At 40.2% G+C, this 25,135-nt stretch overlaps 2 protein-coding genes across 4 annotated transcripts in view; both read right to left on the reverse strand.

The window, feature by feature from the left end:
• Nucleotides 1–1,078: 1,078 nt before the first annotated feature.
• Nucleotides 1,079–19,448, reverse strand: rbm38 (RNA binding motif protein 38). Its single transcript, XM_038722158.1, has 4 exons — nt 19,002–19,448; nt 17,438–17,561; nt 15,561–15,615; nt 1,079–2,660 (listed from the first exon to the last, which is right to left on the reverse strand). The coding sequence occupies exons 1-4, from the start codon at nt 19,221–19,223 to the stop codon at nt 2,303–2,305; spliced, it is 759 nt and encodes a 252-aa protein (XP_038578086.1). The 5' UTR covers nt 19,224–19,448; the 3' UTR covers nt 1,079–2,302.
• A 2,769-nt stretch (nt 19,449–22,217) lies between these two features.
• LOC119905269 (nuclear receptor coactivator 3-like) overlaps nt 22,218–25,135 on the reverse strand; it is a 65,784-nt gene continuing 62,866 nt past the window's right edge. For all 3 annotated transcript variants that reach the window (XM_038722123.1, XM_038722121.1, XM_038722122.1), the window contains one exon: nt 22,218–25,117. In XM_038722123.1, the coding sequence (XP_038578051.1) occupies nt 25,106–25,117 (12 nt within the window). In that variant the 3' untranslated portion in view covers nt 22,218–25,105. The remainder of the gene's footprint in view (nt 25,118–25,135) is intronic.

Consider the following 25,135-nt stretch of genomic DNA (forward strand, 5'->3'; position numbering starts at 1 on the left):
TACATTTTTCTTATGGTCAACAAATCCCATGAAAAGATCAAAACAACAATGAATTGATTCTGATATCTGGTATGAATGTTATCTGTGTAGCCAAGCCTGATATAACACATTCCTCTGTGCCATAGACCTCCGTTATTGTATAAAAACTATAAATAAAATACATCATTGCACTGGGTGACATTTTCAATGATTATTATGAGCCTGGGTACTGCAGTTTTAATTTAAGTAGATCCCACATACACTGCTGCTGGAAATCACACAAGCACTAAATGTGTTTATCAATCCACAGCTAAAAATAGTCCCCAACAAACACAATATTTACTCCTGATTGAGAATTGTTTTCTAAAAACTACACTGCCCAGCTGTTTTAGGATATTTATTTATTTTGATGGCAGGTGGGACAGAGATGCAGCCTACAGTGCAGTCACATTGGCTAAGTGACATCAGCTTTGTACAAAGTCAGTGTATATTGGACTGAAAATAATAGTTTAGGAAGTACACTTATTTGCTTTCTTGCTGCTAGTTAGATGAGAAGGTTGATACCAGTAAAATTTACCATGTAGTAAATATGAAGCAACAGCTGGCAGCTGGTTAGCTTAGCTTAGCATAAAGACTGGAAATTGGGAAACGGTGAGACTGGCTCTGTCTAAATGGAACGAAACCCACCTACCACCATCTCTAAAGCTCATAAATTAGCATTTTAGTGTATGTCTTGCTGGCTTAATCAGTACAACAACCAAAGTGGGATATGTGCTAGACTAATTTTTAGCCAGGAGAAATTGCCAGGTAACCAGCTGAGACTCTGGGAAGTTACTGCTCCCGGGAAAGAGGTCCAGCAAATAAAACCTTCCATATATAGCAACAGCAACTTTGGATAAAAGTGTCAGCTAAGCAAATAAATGTAAGAAATATCCTTCACCTCAACATGTTTACCTGTCCACCAGTGTGAAGTATCTCAATGACACAAGAAAATGACTTGACTACATGAGTCATGTGTGACTCTCCATCTCCCGATAGAGTCATGCACCAGCCGTTTCCCACTCGTTTTAACCACAAATACTGTATAATTCGACCACACTCATTTTAGAAATATTCCTTTTATTTTGCATATTTGTTTCAAATGTGATGTATGGCTTGGTTTAGGACTACTAAGGTGGTGCCACAGCACCGCAAGATTCCAGGATCATCTCTAAAGCATCTGCCTGTATTCTGCAGCTGGGAAAAACAAAGAAACAAAGTACAATGGGCTGGAGAAGGAGCTCGGTCCTGACACTGGCATGTACTGCATCGCTCAATTTTTCTCTCACTCACTCACTCAGTCAAGACACACAAAACCAGACACCAAATACACCCACACATATCAGTAACAACATACATCTTGACACCTACATCCAAACACATTTACATGATATGTATCAACAACTTTGTAATCTATCATAAAAACAGTCCCCCAAAGACCAAATCCAGAAAACTTACTAATAAAAATAACAAAGTGGCTGCAGGAATTCAATTCCCTATTGTGTTTTAAGTGTTAACAAAGTCTTTCTCTGTGTAATGTTCTAGCAGTAGCAATATAAAAACAAAATACCAGTGTTGTCTACCTTATACATGCTCTTTATCATCACAATTGCATTTTCTGTTCAACTGTGATTATTACTGTCAGCAGTAGATAAAAGGAACAAAGGGGAGTACAATAAACATTTTGTTCATTTACGACTAATAAAAAACCAAACTGAACCAGGCACACACACACAGACAGAGAGACAGAGAGAGAGACAGAGAGAGAGAGCGCTCTCTAAGGCCATAGACAGAAAGGTAACCTTGAAGAGGAGGTAATTAGACCTGCATTTCTGAAAGAGGAACTGGCTCTCAGCCTGGCTAAAATCCAGCATTCAGCTCAGAACCTTTGGAGAAACTGCAGCCGCAGCATCATGTCAAACAGACATATTTCTCTTTGTCTTTACCCATCCGCTCTCCAGCAGTCAGCCTGTGTCCAACTTCAGTGCTGAGAGTCAGGGGTCAGGGTCGTCTCATTCCAGCCCCTGATTTCTGCCACTTATGAAAAACATTCAGATCGTATGCTGATGACTGTAACAATAGAACATTTTCCTTAACTATTACAATATATATATATATATATATATATATATAAAAACAGGAACAAGAGTGCTTTCTGAAAGCCCTTTTGATTACATCACACTCTCTTCCTGGTTATCCAGTCTCATCCTGATGATGTCACAGGTCAAGAGTCACGCTTTTTGGAAATTTTCAGTTCGGCCGCTGCAGCTCCACTCAGAGCTGCTCACTGCATGCGGTCAGGCTGGTGCAGAGGGTAGTGGAGGAAGGCCTGCGGGGCAGCAGACATAGTGGTGAGTGCAGCCAGGGGAGGATGGATGGCAGCTGGAGGTGTCGGGGATGCGGTGAGGGTGGGCGCTGGAGTGCCAGGGGAGAAGCTGTAGCTGAGGTAGCCAGTGGAGGGCGACGGTGAAGGGGTGTAGGGGTACTGCTCCAGTCCTGTGGCGGCGTAGTGGCTGTAGGCGGAGCTGTAATCCAGGTAAGGAGAGGCGAGTGCTGCTGCTGCTGCTGTGGGGCTGAGCTGGGACTGCAGCACCAGGCTGGGCTGGAGGAACGCCTGAGGGTAGACGTACTGCTGGGCAAGCCTGGACAGACAGAGGAACAAGGGTTACGACTAGACGTTGAATGATCAATTAACTTATTAGTTGAGCAACAGAAAATTCATCAACAACAATTTTGATAATAGTATTTTATTTTACTTTACATTTACAATAGTCATTTTTGACTTAATTTAAGTGGTTATTGTGGCAAAAATACCAAATATTGTCTTGTTCCAGCCTCTGCAATGTGAATATTAGCTGGTTTACTCTCATTGTAAACTGAACATCGTTGGGTCAAACAAAACAGTGTCCCAGCTCGGACTGAGAAATTGTTATGGGTGTTTATTATTTCCTGACATTTATTGACCGAATGATAAATCATATATATATATATATATATATATATATATATACATATATATATATACACACACACACACACACACACACACACATATACACACACACCCCAACACACACAGTCAGAGGTACATGTATAGCACAAAACAGCTTCAGTAACTGCTCCTTTTCTTTATATGCCAATATTAAAAAAACTGGAGCCCCCCTCCTTCTTCTTTAAGAGCAATTATCAGCACTGTTGCTGTTTCCTTAAAATAGACCTTCTCCCTTGTGTGTATGTTTAATTAGCACAGAGTGCCTGAGAAATCTTCAAAAAGAAACGCTTTGTTCCAAATGAAATATCACACATAAAAAAAAAGCTAAATAACAAAAAATTTCTTTTAACCACAATTGCTTGTACTTCACAAATTAATAATCAATATGTTTTAGCTCTGAACAGAATACATTTCTGTGCACTGACATACACTTGCATACAACCTGCCACAACAGATGCAGTGTATGAGATTGTTGATACTCCGAGCCATAGTGATAATGAGAGGAAAAAAGTGCTCTACTGTCCTCCTGTATTCTGTCATGTCCTTGCCTGAGGCTGCCCACTTAACCTGAACTGCCTCAGTTACATCTGGCAACAGCAACAGCGATCATATCAGAGGAACTGGGTTATGTTGCTGCGCTTAAGTAAAAACAACAGAACATGACAGTGTTTAACACTTACACTCCTGAGACAAGCGCCTACAGTCAACCCCATTAACCTCCCAGTAACCTTGTCACTGAGTCTGAACAGGTGATCCAGGACAGCGAGAGGCCTGCTGCTGCTGCTGCTTACCCCTAAACACAGCGGGGGCAGAGATCTGGTGTATTTACACAATAAACAGTTGGACTGGGCCTATTTATACCCACTCTGCTGTATACAAAACACACACACATGCATTCACCAGTATGTAAGTTTTAAACACATTTAACCTTACTTAACTCTTCTATGGACCTTTTTAACCTTTCCCTATCTGAAAAGTCCCCCAAAATTCCTGTTAAAAGTTCTCCGAGACTAACCTGAAAGTTGGATGAAACATTTTCCCCGGAAACACCAATTTCTGTATCTGCTTGTTTTCACTAAAGCCAAACTAAGTCACACTTAATGCTGTGTACTATTTGTTTATGGTTGATCACATAAAAGATGACTCTCAGATTACTCTCTTCGTCTTTCAAAACAATATTTCATTTACTTCATTTTGGGAAATGCGCACTTTTTTTTTGCAAGACGATCGATGAGAAGACAACTTGTGGTTTCCTTTTTTTATGTATACATATTAAACAAGCCAGACAGATTTAGAGGTGCAGGTAAAAAAAAACACAACACAAAAACCTTTGGACAGAGCCATGCTGCTTCCTGTCTTTCGGCAAAGCTAAGCTAACCGGCTGCAGTTTTATATTTACTGTAGACTAAAGATGTGAGAGTGGTGACAGTCCTCTCATCAAGAAAGCAAATAAGCATACTCCTATAAAATGAGTGTAGGCTGTAGATGCATTATGCATTAATATTAAACACATTTCTCTAGCGTAATTAACACTTAAAAATTACATAAACAACAACTTTGGTTTTTGTACGGATGAAACAAAGAAGGTCTAAACACAATGTGTTAACTAGTGAGCTTTAGAGTTGACACTGGATGTCGCTTCATACTGAACAGACAAACATGAGTGTGGTATCAATCTTCTCATCCAAGTCATGGCAAGAAAACATACGAATGTTTTTTCCCAAAAAATTTCAAACTGTTCCTTTAAGGAGGAAAGAGGATACGCTGGTTGTTTTCAACTCAAACATTAAAATGGTACATGTCAAGATCTTGTATAACACAAGCCCAATTGTTGCTGCAGCATTGACAAAATAACCTCTCTGCTGCATCTCCTCGCTGAGCTTTAACACAGTTCAATGGTGAAATTGTTAAGGCTGTCAAAACCCCTGATAGATTCTCTTTTATAAAAACAGGAAGCTGTCAGTAAATTGAGACATGCCTATGACTATGACTTCTTTTATTGACTTTGTTTCTTTTAGCTTCATCTGTGCCAGAAGCAGAAGTTATGCAAGGCGGTTAGAAGCAATGTTTGTGAGCCTTTTTATTAATGGAACAGTAGAAGCTTCCCATCTTGAAAACAAGATTGTTCATGATAGTTTACCGCCTTACTGGACTGTGTTTAAGCCCAGTGAGAAATACTGAAGCTGTGTCAGGCTCAATCTGGATTTTAGTATGGCCTATGGCATGAAAACACTATCTCTGTCCCAATTCCTTTGTTCATTATAATTGTACACAGTGTAAAGTATATACTAATTTTTATAATATACTGGTTTTGCAGTTGGTATATTTCCATAATAATGGTAAGAAGTAGATATGTAAATTGCTGCATTATAAATGCACCTACCGTATAATAATGTTTCTTGCTAAACACTTTATGATAAGCAATGTTGTATGTGATTTATTTTCTTTTTTTTTTTACTACAAAGAGCAATGCAAATCTTTGATTGATGCTTGATTCTATAATCTTTTAGGAGAATACTAACTGTACATAAAAACAAAGATTAAATTACTATATTGTTTTTTTCCACCCAAAAAACATGCAGAGAAGGTGAATCAATTTTTCAGCCCTGACGTGTCTGCAGTCTTCCTCTCAGGCTACATATGGACCCAAAAACCTTGAAGAAGATAGGGCGGACTGTACGAGAGGTGAAATTTGGGGCATTTTGTTTATTTTAAACTACAGAGAGCACTTCTTACTGCAAGGGGACTCATTTTTATCAGCTCCTCTTTTCTCACATGTGGATTTTGGCATCTGTAAAATCAGAGGACACAGTTAAGAGAGATTTTAGTGAGTAAATAAAATAGAACTATAAAAGTAAGGGGCAAAACCCGGATTATTTTTTTAAATGAGGGGGACAATTTTGGCCACTTGAGGTTGGCTCCAAAAGAAAGTCAATCCCCATAGACTCTCATATAAAAATGCCCAACAGCAGAACTAAACATGTTTACACTTTGGTACAAAAAAACCCTGTTTTGGTCTCTATAGCTAATTTCCTCCCTCATGACAACTGTGAGTTTTTATACAGTATACCTCACCTGTTTAAATTATATTAAAGCTTAAAGTTGTGCATAATCAAGGACATGGCCGCTTTGAGTGACAGCTGGGTTCCCTCTCAGGTGGCTTAGCCGCTAGGCAAGGTGGTTTAGCAACCAGGCTTCATTTGGCCCGCCTCAGCTCCACCTCTGCCCATTTCTAGATTAGCCAGAGTAAGGCACTGCCAAGTTGGAAACAGCTGGAGCTGCCCACATTGAGCTTCACAACGGCTCTTCAGAAACCTATGGGTTACATCATGGACAGTCCATCCGTTTTTAATACAGTCTATGGTGTCAAGCAAGCCAAAACCTGCTCATAATGGTGCAGATACTAGTATTTTTCCTAAATGTTTATCTGATTTTTTTTAGATCATTGTGGGTGTGGTTCAATCAGATGTCTACGACACTGGCCTGACAACATGAGCTTAAAAAACCCATATCTGTCATCACATTTTGATTCAAATGTTGCTAAACTGTGACTGGTGCACAGAAATATGTTAACATCAACCTTTTTCCAGCTGAGCCTTGTGCCACTTTAAACCAACAACAAAAACAGAGATACACAAACACAAGTCTCTTAACCAATAAATAACCAAAACATTTTTTGAAAATTAAGCATACATGTAGAACCCCATCAGTCCTAGTACGAAGCTGATTGAGAAAATAGGTTTTCAGGGCCTTTAAGGGAGATTGGGCCAAGAAAGCAGCACCGTGACAAAGGTTAAAAACAACAGACTAATGATGTACAGCAACTCGTGAAGTCAAAACACAGCTGAATCTAATATTGACCCCTGCTCCAACCCCTCTGTATCCCATCTCTCCTTGCCTGCACTCCGTCAGTCTCTCCCAGAGCAGAAGTGCAGTGTCATTCCCACGGCTGTGTGCCGCTGCCTGCCAGCCTGCCTGTGCACTGCCCTGACTGATCCAATGTGACAGCGGTATCGTATGAGAGGGAGCTGCGTCTCTCTCCTCCCAGTGCTTGGCATCAACGCTGACTGTCAAACACACACACACACACACACACACACAGACACACACACACGCTGAAAAGAATCAACACGCAGACCTGAAAGAAGTCTAATACACACTTATTAGTATGTAGTCAGTTAAGTAGATTAGAAGAGGATGTGGATAAGTGTGTGTGTGTGTGAGAGAGTGTGGTGAGTGGGGGGTGCAGGCATAGCAAGGCTAATTGGCGCAGCTGCATGGGTGTACATTCACTAACAGACCCATGAGAGCAGAATAACCTCCACTCACTCCACCCCTCCTTCCCTCTCTGGGTTTACTCCCTCACAGCCAGCTTCCTCCACACTCCCCCTCACCGTCCTTCCTCAACACCAGGCAGCGGGATAAAAGAGATAGGACGTAATGAATAAAGCGTTTCTGGGTTTTTTTTGAGGGTAGAGGTCGGGACTCCTTGGATGAGGAGTGAGTGGGAGGGAGAGATGCTGAGAGGTGAAGGATCAGCCATCATATCCCTCATGCCTTAGGACAGCCACGCTTTTAATAGTTCAGATCAGGGATGTGAGGAGGGTGAGTCAGTCAAAGAGACGAACACACACTCATGAAGACGCACAAACATGACCCACGGTCCTCTCTTGCTGAATGTACACACATGTGCGCACGCACATAGCTTGAGGGAGGATGAGAGACAGAAAGGCGAACATCAGCGCTGGACACTCAGCTTTAATGTCAGCAAGCAAGAAAGACATTTAAATGAATATATTAAAACAAATAGGGCTGAACGATGTAAAGAAAATGTGCATTAAAATATTTTTTTACTGAATATTATCGAGGAAGCATAAGTCATGATCATTTCAATGTCTGACATTGTAGATTTCTTTTCGCACTTCAATGTAATCTAAATCATTTCCATCTTACTTGTTGCACATCCATCAAGCATTTAAAAAACATCCAGTTCTGATCCCTCCCCATTTGGTCTCTGCGCCCAAACCAGTCGAGGTCAATGACCCGCCCACGCTGAGTCAAGGTTCTGCTCAACCTTTCTACCTACTAAAAGGGAGTTGCTCATGTGCTTGCTGATGGTGGGAATTGTTGAGTAATATTATAAAGAGTCTGGTCTAGACCTGAACTATGAAAAGTGCAATGAGATAACTTTTGTTGGCGCTATATAAATAAAATTGAACTGAAGTGACCCATCAATAAGAAACCAACCTTAACAGAGCAGATTATCAAGTTAAGAGAAAAGAGCTGTAACTCTATATCCTACCAGTCAATTTTTTGCAGTTTTATTTATACAATATATGCCCTACATAAAATCTTAAGTATTTAATGTTTGTATTTATTATATTGATTAATAAATAGATATAATTAAATATTTATTTATTTAGAAATACTTCTTCACTCTACGTGACAACTGAGCGAACTTCGTCGACTTGCAAAGGCTATGAGATTTGGCTGAAAACTCTGCAACAAATCCAAGTGAGTGCACCTTGAGCTTTTTCTGATTTCTGAGGTGAAGAATGAACCTCGAAGGTCAACATGTCTTCATGAGTTTGGAACACTGTGATTGATTTGTACATGTGTATAAACAAACAGTTTTTACAAGTGTGTAATGTTAAATCTTTACTACAGCAATATTAAACTGGGTACTAAATCATTCATTAACTGGTTATACAGAAGTTAAGTTGTTGATAAATAGATTAATAAACACTAAGAAATATCTGCTTACAACTACACTTTAATGTGTGTGTGTTTATAAAATGTATATAAATGCTAAATAGAGAGGGCAAAGGTGCCTCCTTGCTTCAAGCCTTCCTCTTGTCACATTCCTGTACAGAAGTGTTGAGTTAGCCTTAAATGATAAGTCAATGCTCGTTAAAAGTCGTCCTCAAACTAGATTTGTTTATTTTTATGCCCTTTTTTCATTGTCAACATCAGTTCAAGACTCCAACAAAGCACTAAAATCTGGGAGCAGGGGCTGACTTTGGTGCCGAAACGCACATCACAAAACAAAAAAAGCTAAAAACTGGAGAATGCTGCAATGCAAATGCTGATCGAAAATGAATGAAAATGCTGAATGAAAATGTGTGTCAACTGAACAAAACGGGAGCTTTCTGTGCTATGAGAAGCTTCCAACATGACCTTTTTTTCCCTCGTTGTTTTTCAAATTAGGCTTTTCATCAGACAGAAGTGCCTTTCCTAATTGGGTCCCTGGGTAAGAGAAATATACGCCTGAGGCGGTTCTCCGTCTTCCTAAACCCCTAGACAGACGTGATCGTGATAAGTACAGGCTAAGAAAGGAGAAAAGAGAAAGAAAGATCATTTAGAGGGGGAGGAAGGCAGCCAAAGAGGAAACAGAGGCAGAGTAAAAAAAACCCTGAGACGTAATAGAGACAGAAAGCAGTAGAGGATGTGAACGTATTAAAGAAGTCGACATGTCGGTGCCCACACAGGCTGTTTTATGATTCACTGATGTTTCACTGAGGAACATTTTTCACTCGACTCATGAATGCATTTCACACACATAAAAAACGAGCTCCAGCGTCATATATACAACCGGCCCTAAAGCTTCACTGAACCCAGCCACAACTACAGCTGGCCACAGGTGTGCTGTTAGTCTGTGTCACACCCCACCCCCGTTCCACTGCTTCAACAGGAAGTACCACCCTCCCTCAACAGCCTCACATTCATCTCCTTCCTTTCTCTCAAAAAAATAAACACCAGAACGTTCTTAAAAAACAAAATGAATTTTGCCTCTGCCAAGCACCAACGTTGGGTGCTAAAGGCAGACAGCAGGCAGCCATGGGCGACAGATGTCCCCCCCCATCACCACAACCACCACCTCGAATGAGAACATCCCTCTACTCCTCCTCCTCCTGCCCCCGACTCAGCTGTACCTCAAAGCCACATTTGGCATCAGCCCGTCCTCTAAAAATGTAAAGCAAATACACTGAGGCAGCAGACAGAGCTGTGCTTTGTTTGAGTTTGTCTTTGTTATTTGCTCTTTACTGTGCGAGTGCTTCGAACAGACTAAGCAGTGCCATGTGCGAGTGTCACACCCTGAAGCCCCCCGGGAGCCCCACAGCGGTGAAGACGGAGGGGAAACAGGAGCAAGACAAGACCTGCAGACACATTTAGATAGATTTTATATTTAAAGGAATAGTTTGACATTTTGGTAAATATACGTATTCGCTTTTCTCATTTTTGTCTGTTAAATATTAAGCTACAGCCAGGAGACTGTTAGCTTAGTGTAGCAAAACAACTGGAAACAGCCAGCCTGGCTCTGTCAAATGGTTACAAAATCCACCTTCCAGCTCATCTGAGAGATCACTTATTAACACGTTGTATGTTTGTTTAAACCCAAAGTTTCGATTAGTTGGTCTAAAGAAATTTAACCAGCAATATTTTTTTAATCATTTGAGCCTCTTTTATGGCAAAAGTGCCAACAATTTGATGGTTCCAGGTTCTTAAATGTGAGAATTAGGTGGTTTTCTTGGTCTTACATTATAATAAATAATTTTAAATTTTGATTGAATGAATTTGACTGAATGATTAATCTGCAGATTAATCAGAGATAAAAATAATTGTTAGTTGTAGCCCTAATCACAACACAGATGGATTAAACAAGTAAGATGTAATGTATTAATTAACAAGCTTTAGGGTTGCTGGTAGGCGGATTGTTTTAATATTTGACAAAGCCAGTCTATCTTTTCCACCCTGTTTTCAGTCTTTGAGCTAAGCTAAGCTAAGCTGCAACTGACTGTAGCTTAATATTTAACGTACAGAGGTGAGAGTGGTATCAATCTTCTCATCTAACTCTACTAGAGGGATCTTACCAGTGATTCCATATCAGCATTGGTTAGAGTTTCAGTTTAGTGCTTTTACTGGGAAATATGAATGCTAAAAGGCATAGGAATGATTGATCATCATGTGCTTTTTTACAACCCTTAAAAACAACTACTATCGGATACTCCGATGCAATCTGCTGGTATCGGAGAAACACTGTCAAGTATCTATGTCAAGTAAATATATAGTCACTGATAAAATTCAGTATTTCAGTTAAATTTCTAATTTATTTAGCTTCTTGTTTCTTTCTGTATGTACCGGTGTTTCATTTCATATTTTTGTTTAAATTTTGCTCTGTCTTGTCCTCAGTTTATATCACAATTAAAACCAACAACCTGTGTTATAGAGTGGCAATTTGTCACAATACAACATGGCTTGTACAATATACGTATAGCCCATTTATACATGTGTCTGTTCACAAAATTGCAGAATGCAATATACGCAAAATATGCAGAAGAGTTCCACGCAGTGTGGTATAAAGTTTTTAAATTAGGGGAAAAGAGAGAGCTTGTATCAGATAACTAATCAATATAGTGAGAAAAAAAAAAAAGTTGTATTGGTACATCCCTACCGAAAAGTCTCCTGTTATTATGTTTAAAATAGCTAAATCTTGAAGTCGTTCTTCATATAAAAGTCCTTCATTCTGCCAAGAAATGTTTGAAGCTGACTGCAGTCATACTGATCATGTCAAAGACTCATCTAGCCTCGGAGCAGAGAGATGTGAGCTGGACAGATGCGGCCATTGCAAAACTGAGAAATTTAAAGATTTGGCTTGATATTTGCGTTATTTATCCTTCATTTAAACGTAATTCAAATGTAATTTGTGTCCACTTTGTATTTTAGAGGAATTAAACTACAAACAGAGGCTTGCTGTTCAATTTACTTGTATGTGTAGAGCAATATAACATTGATGGTGATTTTTTAACATAAGAGTTTCCTGTTGAGAAAAAAAAGTGAATCTGATATTCTTTTAAAGCACAATCCATCTTGCAGCTGTGCTGTACTGAGATCTCCTGAGGTTAAAGTTGGTATCACTTCTTCTTCTACAACTGATTTTTCCCTAAATACACCATCAAACAATGAAACTGAGACAGTATTTCACAAAATACATCATGAACAGCTTGTAGATTTCTCCGTCAGAGTATGTTGTTGTTGAGAAGAAGAGCGAGGGAAACGATTAGTTGATTAAAAGGGGGTACTGCAGTCATTTAGCATTGCATTTCCATTAACGTGTTGGACTTTTGGAGATTAAAAAAAATAATAATGGAAATCAGAGCAGTGAGGATGGCGTTCCCTTGTATAGGTCAAAATCCAGACACACTGGGCTGTTGTTCAGACAAAACAAGAAATCTTAAGATGTCCACTCAGACTCTGGAAAACTATAGTGGGTATTTTTTTCCCTATGTTTTGACTATGATGACACAATTAACTAAGATAGAATTGACATCTTAATTGATAATAAAAAAGAATTGACCTAAACGTGTGGTTGTTAGGTAGCCTACCACAAACTAAAAGCTTTATAAGATGGCAGTTAATGGAAATTAATAACTTAACATAACAGCTAAACTCAAAGCTTCACATCATCAACAAAGATTTCTCCACTCTAAAAATAATCCATCAAGTCTACAGTGAGTGCACAAAGATATTTTTTATTTATACCTTATAAGAACTTATCACTGATCTGTAAAGTATTAAATTAATTTTGTATCCACTGATAAAATTACTTATAGTTTCCCTTAGAGAGTTGGTGAGAAATGTTAAGTTCTGTCTTGTGTTGCTGTGCGTTTAGAATAGGAAAGATTTACTTGATCGGTCAATCTGCAGATCTTTTTCACAATTAATTGCTTAATTGTTAAATTGTTAGAATGTCATAAAATAATAACATACAATCACTCAGTGAAAAGTCTTGTATCATCCAATCAACAATCCCAAACCCCAAAGATATCCAGTTTACGATGATGTGGAACAGAAAATAAAATAGCAAATCTTAGGTAGACACATCTGTTACGAACATGTTAATAATTGGATTTGCAAGTTTTTCTATACTGATAAACAAAGTGCCACCTCCGGTGTGTGTTTATGTTGCGGGTGTGTTAGTTAGTCAATGCCAAGTGATGTATTTGCCTCTTCTGTTTCAGTCTGCGAGGTGTCAAAGCTCTGGCTCTTCCTGCAAGCATGGATTAAAAAGGCCGACTCCCTCTGCTTCGAGTGTCCGACCTGACTGTGGGAGAATTTCAATCAAGCCATCATCACTCATTCATAGACTCATCTGGGTCAGCCTCAATTCCCTCATCACTCATTCAGAAATTGAGGATTGCAATATTAATAGCACTCAGAACAGTTGAGGTTTTTAATGGACTTTTCTGTAGCCGCAGGATCAGAACTTGTCATCCTGCAGAAAGTCAGTGTGAAGAGCTCTTTTCCAAAACACTACATCATGCACATTCCTTAGAAATACCTGTAAACTATACTAGATCCAGTCTTTTTGTCAAACATGTTTTACATTCTTTTCTCAGACACCTGTGATAGACAACCTCTAAGATCACCTAAACCACGATCGAACACTGAATATTTTAGTAGTAAGTAAGTGGTAAACTTACTCAACAAAAAGGGTTCGACCTGCAGCGTTGCTCTGCAGTGACAGTCCTGGGAATGATTTATCCATCCTCCATGTTTCACTCAGGAACTGAGTCATTAAGGTTTGCTGTTGTGTTCACACTGTAACTCAGGGAGACTGGACGAGTAGACCGAACATCCGTCACATGTGGATTACAGCGAGATTCTGATAAACCATCAGCTGCTCCCATTATGCCACAGTTGATGTTAGGCTTTCCAGTATATTAGGAGGAGTAGGTGATATTAAGAAAAGGATTTTATGTTGCAATATTGATATATGTTGTGATTTTGTAAATTTTCTGGAAAATCAACAGAGAATTCAGTTTCTTGATTTAAATAACCAGACAGCAATGTTTGTTTTTTACTAATCCAGCAAATGTGCTATCAAGATACCTGATTGATTGCAGATCTGATTACCTTGTTTACAATGTTTAATTGTTTTTTAAAAGTGTGATAAGGTAAAACTATACAATATTTCACAAGAGAGAAACAGACATTTTAATAATATAAATAATTCTGTGTTGTAGAAATATTTTTATTCTACCCTAGCAATTGACCCTTCGCTAAGCCACGCCCCGAATACACAGCTGGCCAATCACAGTGCAGTATAGGTCTCGCTCTAACCGAAGTCTGACACTTTCATGGATGCACTCCATTGACTCTAATGCAAAAAAAAAAGAGTCGTTTTCTAGCTTTTTCCACCCTTTTCACGTCCGTTCGAGTCAGTTTGACAGCCTGAATACAATCTTCAAATGTATAATGCAACTGCAAAACTGTTTGCTTCTTTCTGAGATCGCTTCTCCCAACAAATTTGACAATATTTCTCCAGGGAGTGCGACATTTTGTCGGACTTAGCAACAGTAACTGAGGGGGGCGGGGCTTAGCGAAGGGTGTAGCACCCCTTTTTTAGTGCTAGCTGTCCACTAGCGCAGGTTTTGATGCATAGTTCATTGTTGGATTTCACCTGGTGATAGCACCACCGCAATGCTCCAGACGCACGTATTATGTATGATCAGGCCATGTCATACTTGCATTATTTCATCAACTATTACGTGATATACTGTAGAGAGGCAGTAGACTACAAATTTACTAACTGAAGCAACATCCGGGTAACTTCTCTCTCTCTCTCTCTCTCTCCTTAGCCTGATAGTGAATGAGAGACTACTGCCGGGCAATCTCTGTGTTTACATTGATTCATTAATTGTAATACAGAGTGGTGATTAGGGTGAACAGTTTACAGTGAAGATGTCTTTGCTCAATGTGTGTTACTGAAAAGGAGAAGACAGCTCAGCCTTTTCTCAACTTCCTTAAAGTTCTCTTGACAATCAGCATTCGCCAAACTAAAGCTGACCAACCACAGTTCTTGGGGTGTCTATGTGGTGCTGTTGGCCCCTGCAGTCCTGACGTGTAGTTAAATTGTTAAGGAGGTGCATTTCAGCTATGGCGTAGTCTACATCTGTAACCCCTTAACACAGGACTGTGAACTCAGCTCGTGCCCGCTTGTGGGAATGCTGAGCCCCAGGTTGGCCCAACTCGCCCTAAGATATTAAATAGATTTGAACATGAGGGGGGGGGGGGGGGGATGAGAGATAATGGCAGCAGTGCATGTGTGTCTGTGTTTGAGTGTGTTTATCTGTGTGTGGAGAGGAAAGAGAGAAGGGATGCAGGGAAGTTTCACTAAATGGCTTGTTGCCTCAGTGAAGCCCAAGTCATGCGTGAGTGAAATTCAGAATTGAGCTTCTCATGGGTTTAATGGACCAGAAAGGGAGAGAAAGAAAACAGAAGACAAATCAAAATTCAATGTTCAGATATAGATAAGGGTGCAGGGCTGAATATATCTTTGCAGTGTTGTGGAGTTTAAACAAGCATCATTTGCACTGTAACCCCACCCCCTTCCTTTCACTTTGCAGAGTGCCACTAACTACCACAACCCAAGTGGAGAACAGGAGCGAGTGCTCAGAAATGTCAAGGACGGAGGAGTGAAATGTATTGTGTTGAGGAGGAGGCAAGTGAGAGAGGTGGAAATAGAGGTATTGATTCTTCTCAGTCTTACCCATATTGCCTCTGAGCCCACGTAGGATGGACTTGCTGAACTCCAACAGAGAGACCTGCAGACAAAGAAAAAGAGGCAGCGGTAAGGAGGGATATTTTAGCTTCTGGCAGCACAGAGAGAAAGAGACGGGCAGACAAGGACAGAGCCGATTCTCTCCCTCTCTGTCTCTGCTCGTTTGTCTCAGATGTTAGCATGTATATGAGAGTAACAGAGACACACTGTTATTCCCTCAGTGCACGCACATACTCAACACAAACAAATAATGATGTACAAACATCTGTGACCTCGCTGCCTCCAGAGTTCACCAGGAATCAGCTGAGGTTGAGTATGACAGGAAACCTCCTCCTCCTCCTCTCTGTCCCTCCTCTGACTTCATTTCGACATTCCTCCAGCTATTCATTCCTCTGTTATTCCCCCTGTTACTGCACGGCCATGACTTCATCAGCCCTCCTCTTTTGTTCAAACGTATATCTAAATGCACATTTTCTTTCTTCACCAGGACAAAGAGGAGACAGACACGCAGTCACTTTCTTGCTCTCAACGGCCCCATCCCCTCTCGCTCTTCTTATTCTCTCCCTCTCCCATTCTCTCTGTGCTCTCACGCACAATAACAAAATACCAAGCGCTGCCATCTCCCATCAGCTGCATGCCTGGGGAGTTGCGTCGCAGCACTGGGCCTCCAGAATAAGGACACACAGCCAGTTGTTGTTGGCGCCACTTGTTTGTCAATCACACCTACACTGAACTGTATTTCAGCCAGCGAGCTTTAAAAGAAGCAGCGAAGGGAGAGCTGCTGTCAAGGTCTGGTGTGCACGTCAGAGAAGGGAAGCATGAAGCATGTGCACTGGTAGTTAATGCGGAAGAAACCCGGCGGCATGAAAGCTGTGCGTTAACTAGAGTACACAAAGAGTGAATGTATGGTGGGAGTGGGCAGAGACAGTTGGCTGAAAGGAGCATATAAGTGGTTTTGCATGTTTTATCCCACTAACCTCAAATATGTACATATATTTTATTGGCTTTTAGATTGATTTCCTATCTTCCAGGCAGCTGTGGGTTTCCACTCATTTCAGTGCAGCGTGAAAATCAACATGCGGAGACTTGCAAGAAATCCATCAACAGTGACTAATTAGCTGCCATTATTTTTTCTCAAAGTTAGATTATTATTATCAATATTATCATTATTATTATTATTATTATGTGTGTTTGTCTTCCAGGTTTAATCTTCCCAGGACATTTGTGAGTGCAAAGCTTTACCATTTGACAGTAGCATACAATACTACAGTTCTTGAGTTAGTCCCTGCAAGCCATTGGCTGCCTGGAAGTTAGGATATCAATTTATGAAAGGGTTTCTTGCTTTGGAAACATGTTTTTTTAAGGGATGAGTCTTGGGGCCTGCTTCACCAAATCTGCACCATGTAAGCTGCTACTTGCAATGTGAGATCAATTCCTCACATTGTGATGAACATGGGCACTTTAGTTTTGATCCCACAAAAACCGTCATGCTACCATGATATACACTAGCACACCAGCTCCACAGCTGAAAATAGTCCCTAACAAATGCACTTTCTACACCTGATTCAGTAACATTTGATAACAACTACAGCCAACAGCCGTTTTAAGGAACTGTTTAGCCTTTCTTAAAAGTAAGACTATATATTCGTGACCTGTCTATAAAGATGTACGTCGCGGTAGGAACCAACACATTGTTGGTGTTAGTCTTTTTATGGGATTCGTTTCCCAAAAGAGAGTGTAGAATATCACCAACTTTACCATTTAAGTTAACTACATGATTTGTAGGCATTTGGCTCAAACATGACCAACTAAACATTCTGATATGATCCTGTAGATCCTTTTCAGCAGTGATCTAACACACTTACTGGTCTGCGAGCTGCGAGGCTTCGCTCCCAGGTATGCCAGGTTCACGTTGGCCTTCCTGCCGTCAATGATGGGGTTTGCATCTTTGCACGCCCGCTCTGCTGCCCCCCTGTCCACCATGGTCACCTGTTGAGAGAGTCACACCATTACTGATTAGTATCCCTCTGATTAACTCTTTAAGCTACATAATTGTGAACGTGGAAGCTTCTCTATTCAGTGTGGATGGAGTGATTCCAACATGAGTGCTCCAATGGCCCGGTGCAGGGCGGCCCTGAGGTAGCTGCTGTCCTTGTCTCTCATCAGATGAATCAGTCCTTTTGCTAAATGCACAAGGAGACACTGACTCCGCTACACAAAGGCAGCAATCAGTGTTTTTTAAGGCTTCCAGCGGAGATTGTGTAGGAGGCAGATTTGGGTTTTTTTTTTTCCAGACTGGGCTGCCAAGAATGAGATACTGGCATCTTTGCACCTTGAGGGAGTGAGTTGAGGAGTGGGCAGATAGCAGTGGGAAGGGGTGGTGAAGGTTAATACACACACACACACACACACACAGTGCAGCTACACTTATGAGGAAAACTACAGCTGCAGACAACTCAATCACCAATAAGTGGGACACTGAAAGTAAAACTGCTATGCTTGCTTTCGTTTCACAGCCTCAGACTCTGGACACTTATGCAAACAGAGGCAGCAGACGATTTGAGATCTTTGTCAGGGCTGAAGTGATCATACTGTCCTCCAGCAGGAGTTAACAACTCAACACACACTGGTCGCCTCAGCTCACTGGCTGCAGCTGAGCCAGATATAATTTGAACTGCTTCACCTTGATGCAAAACACATGAATCCTCTTCTTATCGCTCTCTCTTTCACATTCAAACTTACAGTCTCTCACACAAACAACCAAAACCTTCCTGACAGGGGGGGGGGTATTGGAGGAAGTCAAAATGAAACTACTGCAGTCTTATCTTGCAGGGCCAACTGACATGTCACACCTCTGTGACCAAGGACTCCCCCCCTCCCCCTCTCTGTCTCACACAGAGCAGAAAGAGACACATCTGTCCACAGAGGCAGCAGCTTATTACCAACTCATTTGTAACCCCCCCACTCTGTCTGCGCTCGTCTCTGCACACCGACAGCACAGTGAGTCCTTACACACTATACTGCTATACTGTGTGTCTGTCTGCAGAGTTAATTGATGACACACTTATACGAAATAATCTGCTACTCATGCTCCAAGCATGTGACTGCCACCACCCGACAGACACACCGCACATGGCTGTTGCTGCTGCTTGAACAAAGTGGCAGTGTTTGCAGCCTCCAAGGCTTAGAAGAAGAAAAAACCCCAGGAGGCTGTGATAACCAGGAGATAAAATAAATACAATTAACCATACAGATAAAGTCGCTTTAAAGTCATTACTGGCTGGCTGCGATCTCGTGTGTTTTCACCCCCTGACCATCCAATTAAAGTGAGAGCGGCTGATAAAACCTTAATTAAACCCATATTTCACTCTACAATGTGTTCAACTCCTCATTTATTCTACCAGAAAACAGCAACTTAAATTAACTTACAAAGCCATATCCTCTGGACTTGCCCGTCTGTTTGTCTGTGATTACCACTGCCTCGTCGATCTCCCCGAAAGTCTCGAAATATTTCCTAAGTGAAGCGTCGTTGGTGTGATAGGGCAACCCGCCGACAAAAATCTTGGTGTAAGTCGTGTCTTTCTCCATTGTAGGGTGCATTATTTCTAACGGAACCCCGACCAGCTGACCTAAAAACAGCGGTGAACTCATGCGGCTTGAAAAAAAACAGAAGAAGGTGAAAGACAATAAGAACAAGAACGTAGCAGAATAACTTTACGCTCCTTGGTCACCGAGAGGCTATAATGACGATACCAGCGCGCCCATGGCCAAACACGCAGCCTCCGGTTGCCTCACATATAGCGTTTGGATGTATAGTCCTCCTGACAGGTGTCTTAGAACCTCATGTCTCCTGTTCCGGAAAAAAAGAAGCTTTAAGCTTTGGTGGGCGCGTCTTGCTTGGGCCCAATACGCGTCTGGTCCAATAGACGAGCGGTGCGTCTTTTCCATTGGCGCATCCCGCCTCCTGCTCCACCCTACTCCTGCTGCGCGCACACACCCGCGCACGCGCGCACACACCCACAGGAAACCCCCACATAGCTGCTGAAATGTTTCTGCCAATAAAATGGAGAAACTGTTGAATCATATCTAAAGAGCCGGCACCACATGCCATTGTAAAGACTGCCAAAATATGATTGGTAAGGATTCATAGAAATATCAATTGGCATGGTTTTCTGGAGAAACTGTCTCCACTGTAAAGCTTGATGGGGAGGTGGCTGTGCAACCACTGATCAGAAAAACTGATAGAAAGTCAATAAAATCACTGGTGAAACTGACATTTGGACTCAATTTGGGCATGATTTGTGCCAAGATCGGTATTTATAATAAACACCAGATGCCTCATTTTTAGTTTTTGACTTTATGAAAGCTTTAATTTGTTTTTGTTTTTGATTTGAACTCCCACAACTGCTGTTTTTTGAATAGTAAAACCAATATTAGAGGGTTTTTTGAATGTTAGGGGCTAATCCTGGGGGTGGCAGGGGAACCAGAGAGCATATGTTATAAAACAAAATATTTTGAAGGTTATCCACTCCTAAAAAAATGTTTTTTTTTGTCCAATCTGTAACCTTTCAAGAATTGTCAAGGCCCATGGAGAACAAACAGACATATAGATCAGTCCAAACTGATCAAAAAGACAGTCAGCTACACTGTGTAAAATGAAAGTCAGTAGGCTATTTGGTGTAACTGCAGGGTTTTACTACTAATAGCCTTACTACTCGAACTAATTGTATGTTTATTTTTAGCACTTTCCTGTTTTTAATCTGTGGCACTTCTTTGATTTGTTTAAAGTTAAATATATAAAGTATATAAAAAGTGTCACAAATTAAATGTATTATTATTATTTACTATGTGAACAAGAGAAAGAGTTCACAGCCACGCTAGAAGGTCTTACTCAGTGGTGCTTTGAGCTAAATGCTATAATGTCCGATTGTTAACATGTTGATGTGTATGTATAGGTGTACACAGGTGTAATATATAATGTTTACCACGTTAACCAACATAGTTTAGCGTATTAGCATGCAAATATTTAACTAGTGCTAAACACAAAGTACAGCTGAGGCTGATGGGAATGTCACTAGTTTTGCAGGTAAATAAAGGGAAGTATTACTTGTTATACAACACTGTGTTGTAAAATTAAACATAAATCTACCCTGTGCCTGTATTTAGTCATAAAGCATGGGACAAATTGAAATTTTGATTGATGAACATCTGTACAACATTTCTGGAAATCTACCGAGCTGTTGTTGCCACTGGCTTGGCTAAAAAAAATAAAGATCAAGTTATTACTTATCAAAAACTGAAACACTGCAATATTTTTTCATGTACAACATGAAATCATCGCATTACAAAAACTAACTTGTCTCTTGTCTGAATCTGTTGAATCATTTCTCTAGCTACAAGACTGCAGTTTGAAGGGTTGACTGAGTCAGCCAACAGTGCCCTGGCTTCTGATCTTAAAACTGACTGTCTAAAATGGAAATTATATAAAGCTTTGAATGGGCTGACGGGGCTCTGTAGGTGTAGGTACAGTAACAGCAGCCAAGTTGCGACAGCCTGGAGGTGTCAGATCTTTTCATGGGGTGCAAAATCATTAAGGGAAGAAAGTGGGATGATTAATGACAAAAGCTCATACGGGGGAGGCGGGGAAGGGAGTGACCAGTTGCAGGAAACAAACAGCAGATAAAAGTGAGGCAACAGACTGGCTGCCCGATCCCTCATTGTCCCTTTTTCAGTCCACATCTGAAGATTTGGCACACAGATGTCTTTCACACTCTAACACCCCCAACACACACGCACTTCCCACTTCATGCAGACTGGCAGACTCCAGTCATCATAAATGATGAGAAGAACCCCTACTTGCAACTTGTGGCCCTCAAATGGCCTCGTTACTGCAGTTAAACAAACTTTCAGTCAAATCTACAACATGGCTGGACTCTGCATTTGCTTGCCGCCAGAGATGGGCAGTATTTCTGTTACTTGTATTTGAAATACTTATTTGTAATTGGTATGTGATGGGTCTGAAAAATTTAAATGTAATTTGTAACCAGATACTTCAGGGTGGGGTCATTTTGTATTTTCAAAAAACTTTCCCTATGATTCATAAAACACAAGACTAGGTCAAAACCTTGTATATGGCTGGACCGTGCATGAAACCATTACCCACTGATCAAGCTCCTTTTTGCCAGATTTAACACAACCCTCTTATCTGCAAGAGTGATATTCCATCCACACAGGAGGCGTTTAACACCAGAAGCATTTGAAAAGTTGTTCTTAATGGCAACTAAATAGGCTACTAAATTCAGTGGTTGGGTCTCAACTTTCATGTCTTTCAAATAGACAGAGAGCAGATTTGTACATTCAAAACATAATATTTTCTACTTCCTATTCTTCCTTCCTGTAGGGTTCAAACTCTCACCAGAGCTTTGTATACATTATCAACATCTGAATGTTCTGCCATTTTGTACAAATTCAGAATGACTCAAGGTTAAAAATATATTTTCCTGTATTTTGTACATACAAAATACATGTATTTTATCTTGATACATTTTCTGGCATGAGTATTATGTATTTTATTTTATGTATTTATTTGAGAGGTATTCTGTATTTTGAAACATTTGCATGTGCAAAAAGACAGCAGAGGCATTGTAATGTTTAAATATAAATTTGTATTTACATCGATATTAACATCAAGAAACAAGGTAAGAAAAAAATGCAATAGTATTTTACACCCTGTAATAATGACTGGTAGAATAATGAAATAATGTTTTCTCTTTTCTCCAACAATGCACTGAGAGGGGTTTCTTCCCTTCAAAGCAAAACACAGACTTTTCTTTTCTATATATTTGTAGATTAAACTTTCATATTCTTCATTGAGACTGGGGTTAAAAAAAAACAAACAACAACTCCAAGCTATTATTCTGAGACATAATGACATCAACTATGAAACCTCCTTCTCCAGCTTAGAAAATCTCAACATTCTCTTGTGAAATAACCGTTTGCAGCACCACAATTCAACTGGCCATAAGTTCTACAGAAAAGAAGAAACAATCACAAACAGTAACTCAAACCACCTCAGCAGAACCAGACTTATCTCTACTCTATGTCATACAGATGGGGTTATAATATATGCAATTAAACATATTTAGTTCAATGTATATTATAGGTTATGTGCAACAGTAAAAGCACACGAGTACTTGCACAATCTATGTCAGGAACTGTTTCTAAGCACTGCAGAATGACAAACAAAATCTTTGGATTGAGCGTGTGTTCAAAGGTTTCTCAACGAAAGATACACAGGAAATACAATGAAAGGCAAATTTAAATGAAAAAACAAAACAAAAAAACAATTGCATGACAGGAGTTTGACAGGTAATTAGGGATTCAAACTACTTCTTGTGTTGCTATGTTGCTTCCATCAGGATTAAACATCTGCAAAAAAAACCCAAAAAGGACTTATGGACAGTTATACAGTGGGACTGAAGTCTCGTGTCGGAGGCTGAACGATCAAATCTGCAAAATTCAAAGCACAGAGATCTCAGGAGTGAAACTTAAAAGTCACACATGGAAGCATGAGGTTCAGTTAAGAAAATATCAACCCCACATACTGGTAAGACATCTGGGTCCCTAGAAGCCTAACACAATCATGTGTCAACTCTTTTTGTATAGGCATATTTTGTGTTTTCTTTTTTTTTGTCAAAAGAAAAATTATTTATTATTTAAGAAAAACAAAACAATTACACACTAGCACCTCTTTAGCTAAGATTATGTCCTCAGAAAAAACAAACAGTGCCTTCTGAGAGAATGAAAGCTGCAGTATGAAAGAAAATCTACACGTACTGCTTATAAAAAGGAGGCCCTTCCTTTCCAACCCATGGTTAAAGTACTGAAAATAAAAGCTGACCTATGACGGATTAAGAAAATTACACTTTTAAATATCAAGCCTTACAATCTGTGCAAAAACAGTATGTGACCTACAAAAGCATATATATATATATATATATATATATATATATATATATATATATATATATATATATATATATATATATATATATATATATATATATATATATATAGCGTATTTACAATTCATATTCACAGACAAAAGGAAAAAAAAGAGCTCCAAACAAGACATCATGTCTAATACTGCAGTGCTGTCGCTTTGAGTAAATGATGCTTCAGCTTTGTCCTCAGAAGGAAAACCAGGCGGAAGGCTTATTGCTCGAAATCTACACTGAAATCTAACATAAGATTATGTCTACATTAGCTCCCACTGTAAGAGAAAGTGTATAAGTGGCAATCAATTTGAATTCTGCACTTGGAGTAACACTGTAAATTGGTGCAAGGTAATCAAAATATCTGCAACATTTGGGTCTAAAAATTACCTCTGGAATGATAAAATGATCACGTCATGAATCTGTATAAATATAGGTGGAGTCCTGAACATTAACAGAAGTCCGTTTGTTTCAAGAGTGACTTTAAAATGACTTAAAAACGGTCCATTCTCTTGTTGTAATAAATCGGTACACTGTAGATGAGAGTGTTGGATAAAATCTGTGCTTACTGCCTTTCTACTGGTTCCCACTTAAGAACAAAGATCATCAAGGTTACCCATTTGCAATCAACAGCCCCCATCACTCGGAGAGGAAAAGTTGGAGAACACACAGAAAAAAATAAACAGTAAATGTCTGCTGCTCTGCATTAATTCTTGGGTAAAGGCCTCTATATTGCCACAATCCTTTTGTTGTTGGCCTTTCCTTAAAGTGCAATCAGCCAACAAGTAATTCAGTCGTACTTTAGCTCAGCGGTGTCCTGGAGGACGAAACAATGTGATACTGCTAATGACATTCATCTCAGTGTCACAATCTGATGGCTCGTCATCTAGAACCATGTTTGCTTTACGTCGCGGGCGCAGAGATCCTTCAGGAGCAGCAGAGAGGCGGCGGATAAAAATCCCACGAAGTTCAAAGACGAGAAAGGAATCCTACGTTTTAAATCTGAACACAGCTTCATGGTACATTCGACACAGGAAATGTCTTAACACGTCCATGTTCAAGTCTATGATCTGCTCAAGAGTCTGTCCACCTTCGCCGTTTGGTCCAGCGAGTGGTGTGTGTTTACCGAGGTGCACACACACACACACACACACACACACACACACATACAGAATCACACCGCTCATAAAGAGAGGAATATTCAAACTACAGTCTACGAGAGGAATCATAGAGCCGTCTATCTGAATGTTTAAGGATTTATGTGTGTAAATGTATCACAGTGTTTCTGATTTTTATGAACGCTGTGTGTTTTCATGTGTGTGCGTCTTTTCTGTCTTCCCCAGGTTGCCAGACTGCTGTTACTGGCCATGAGTCCAAAGGAAATTCACTCCCCCGTCTGGTGGGAGTGCAGCACTACACACAAACACACACAGACACAGACACACACACAGAGCTGGGTCCTCCACACACTCCAGTGCTGCAGCCGTGTCCGATCTCTGAATGGAGATCACAGTGAGACAAATGCTTCTGTTGCGATGCTCAGCAGTATTTCTGGATTGAGGGGAGGAA

The sequence above is a fragment of the Micropterus salmoides genome, unplaced genomic scaffold (genome assembly GCF_014851395.1).
Source record: "Micropterus salmoides isolate LMB-PRFRI ecotype aquatic unplaced genomic scaffold, ASM1485139v1 Ms_hic_scaffold_16, whole genome shotgun sequence".
NCBI lineage: Eukaryota > Metazoa > Chordata > Actinopteri > Centrarchiformes > Centrarchidae > Micropterus > Micropterus salmoides.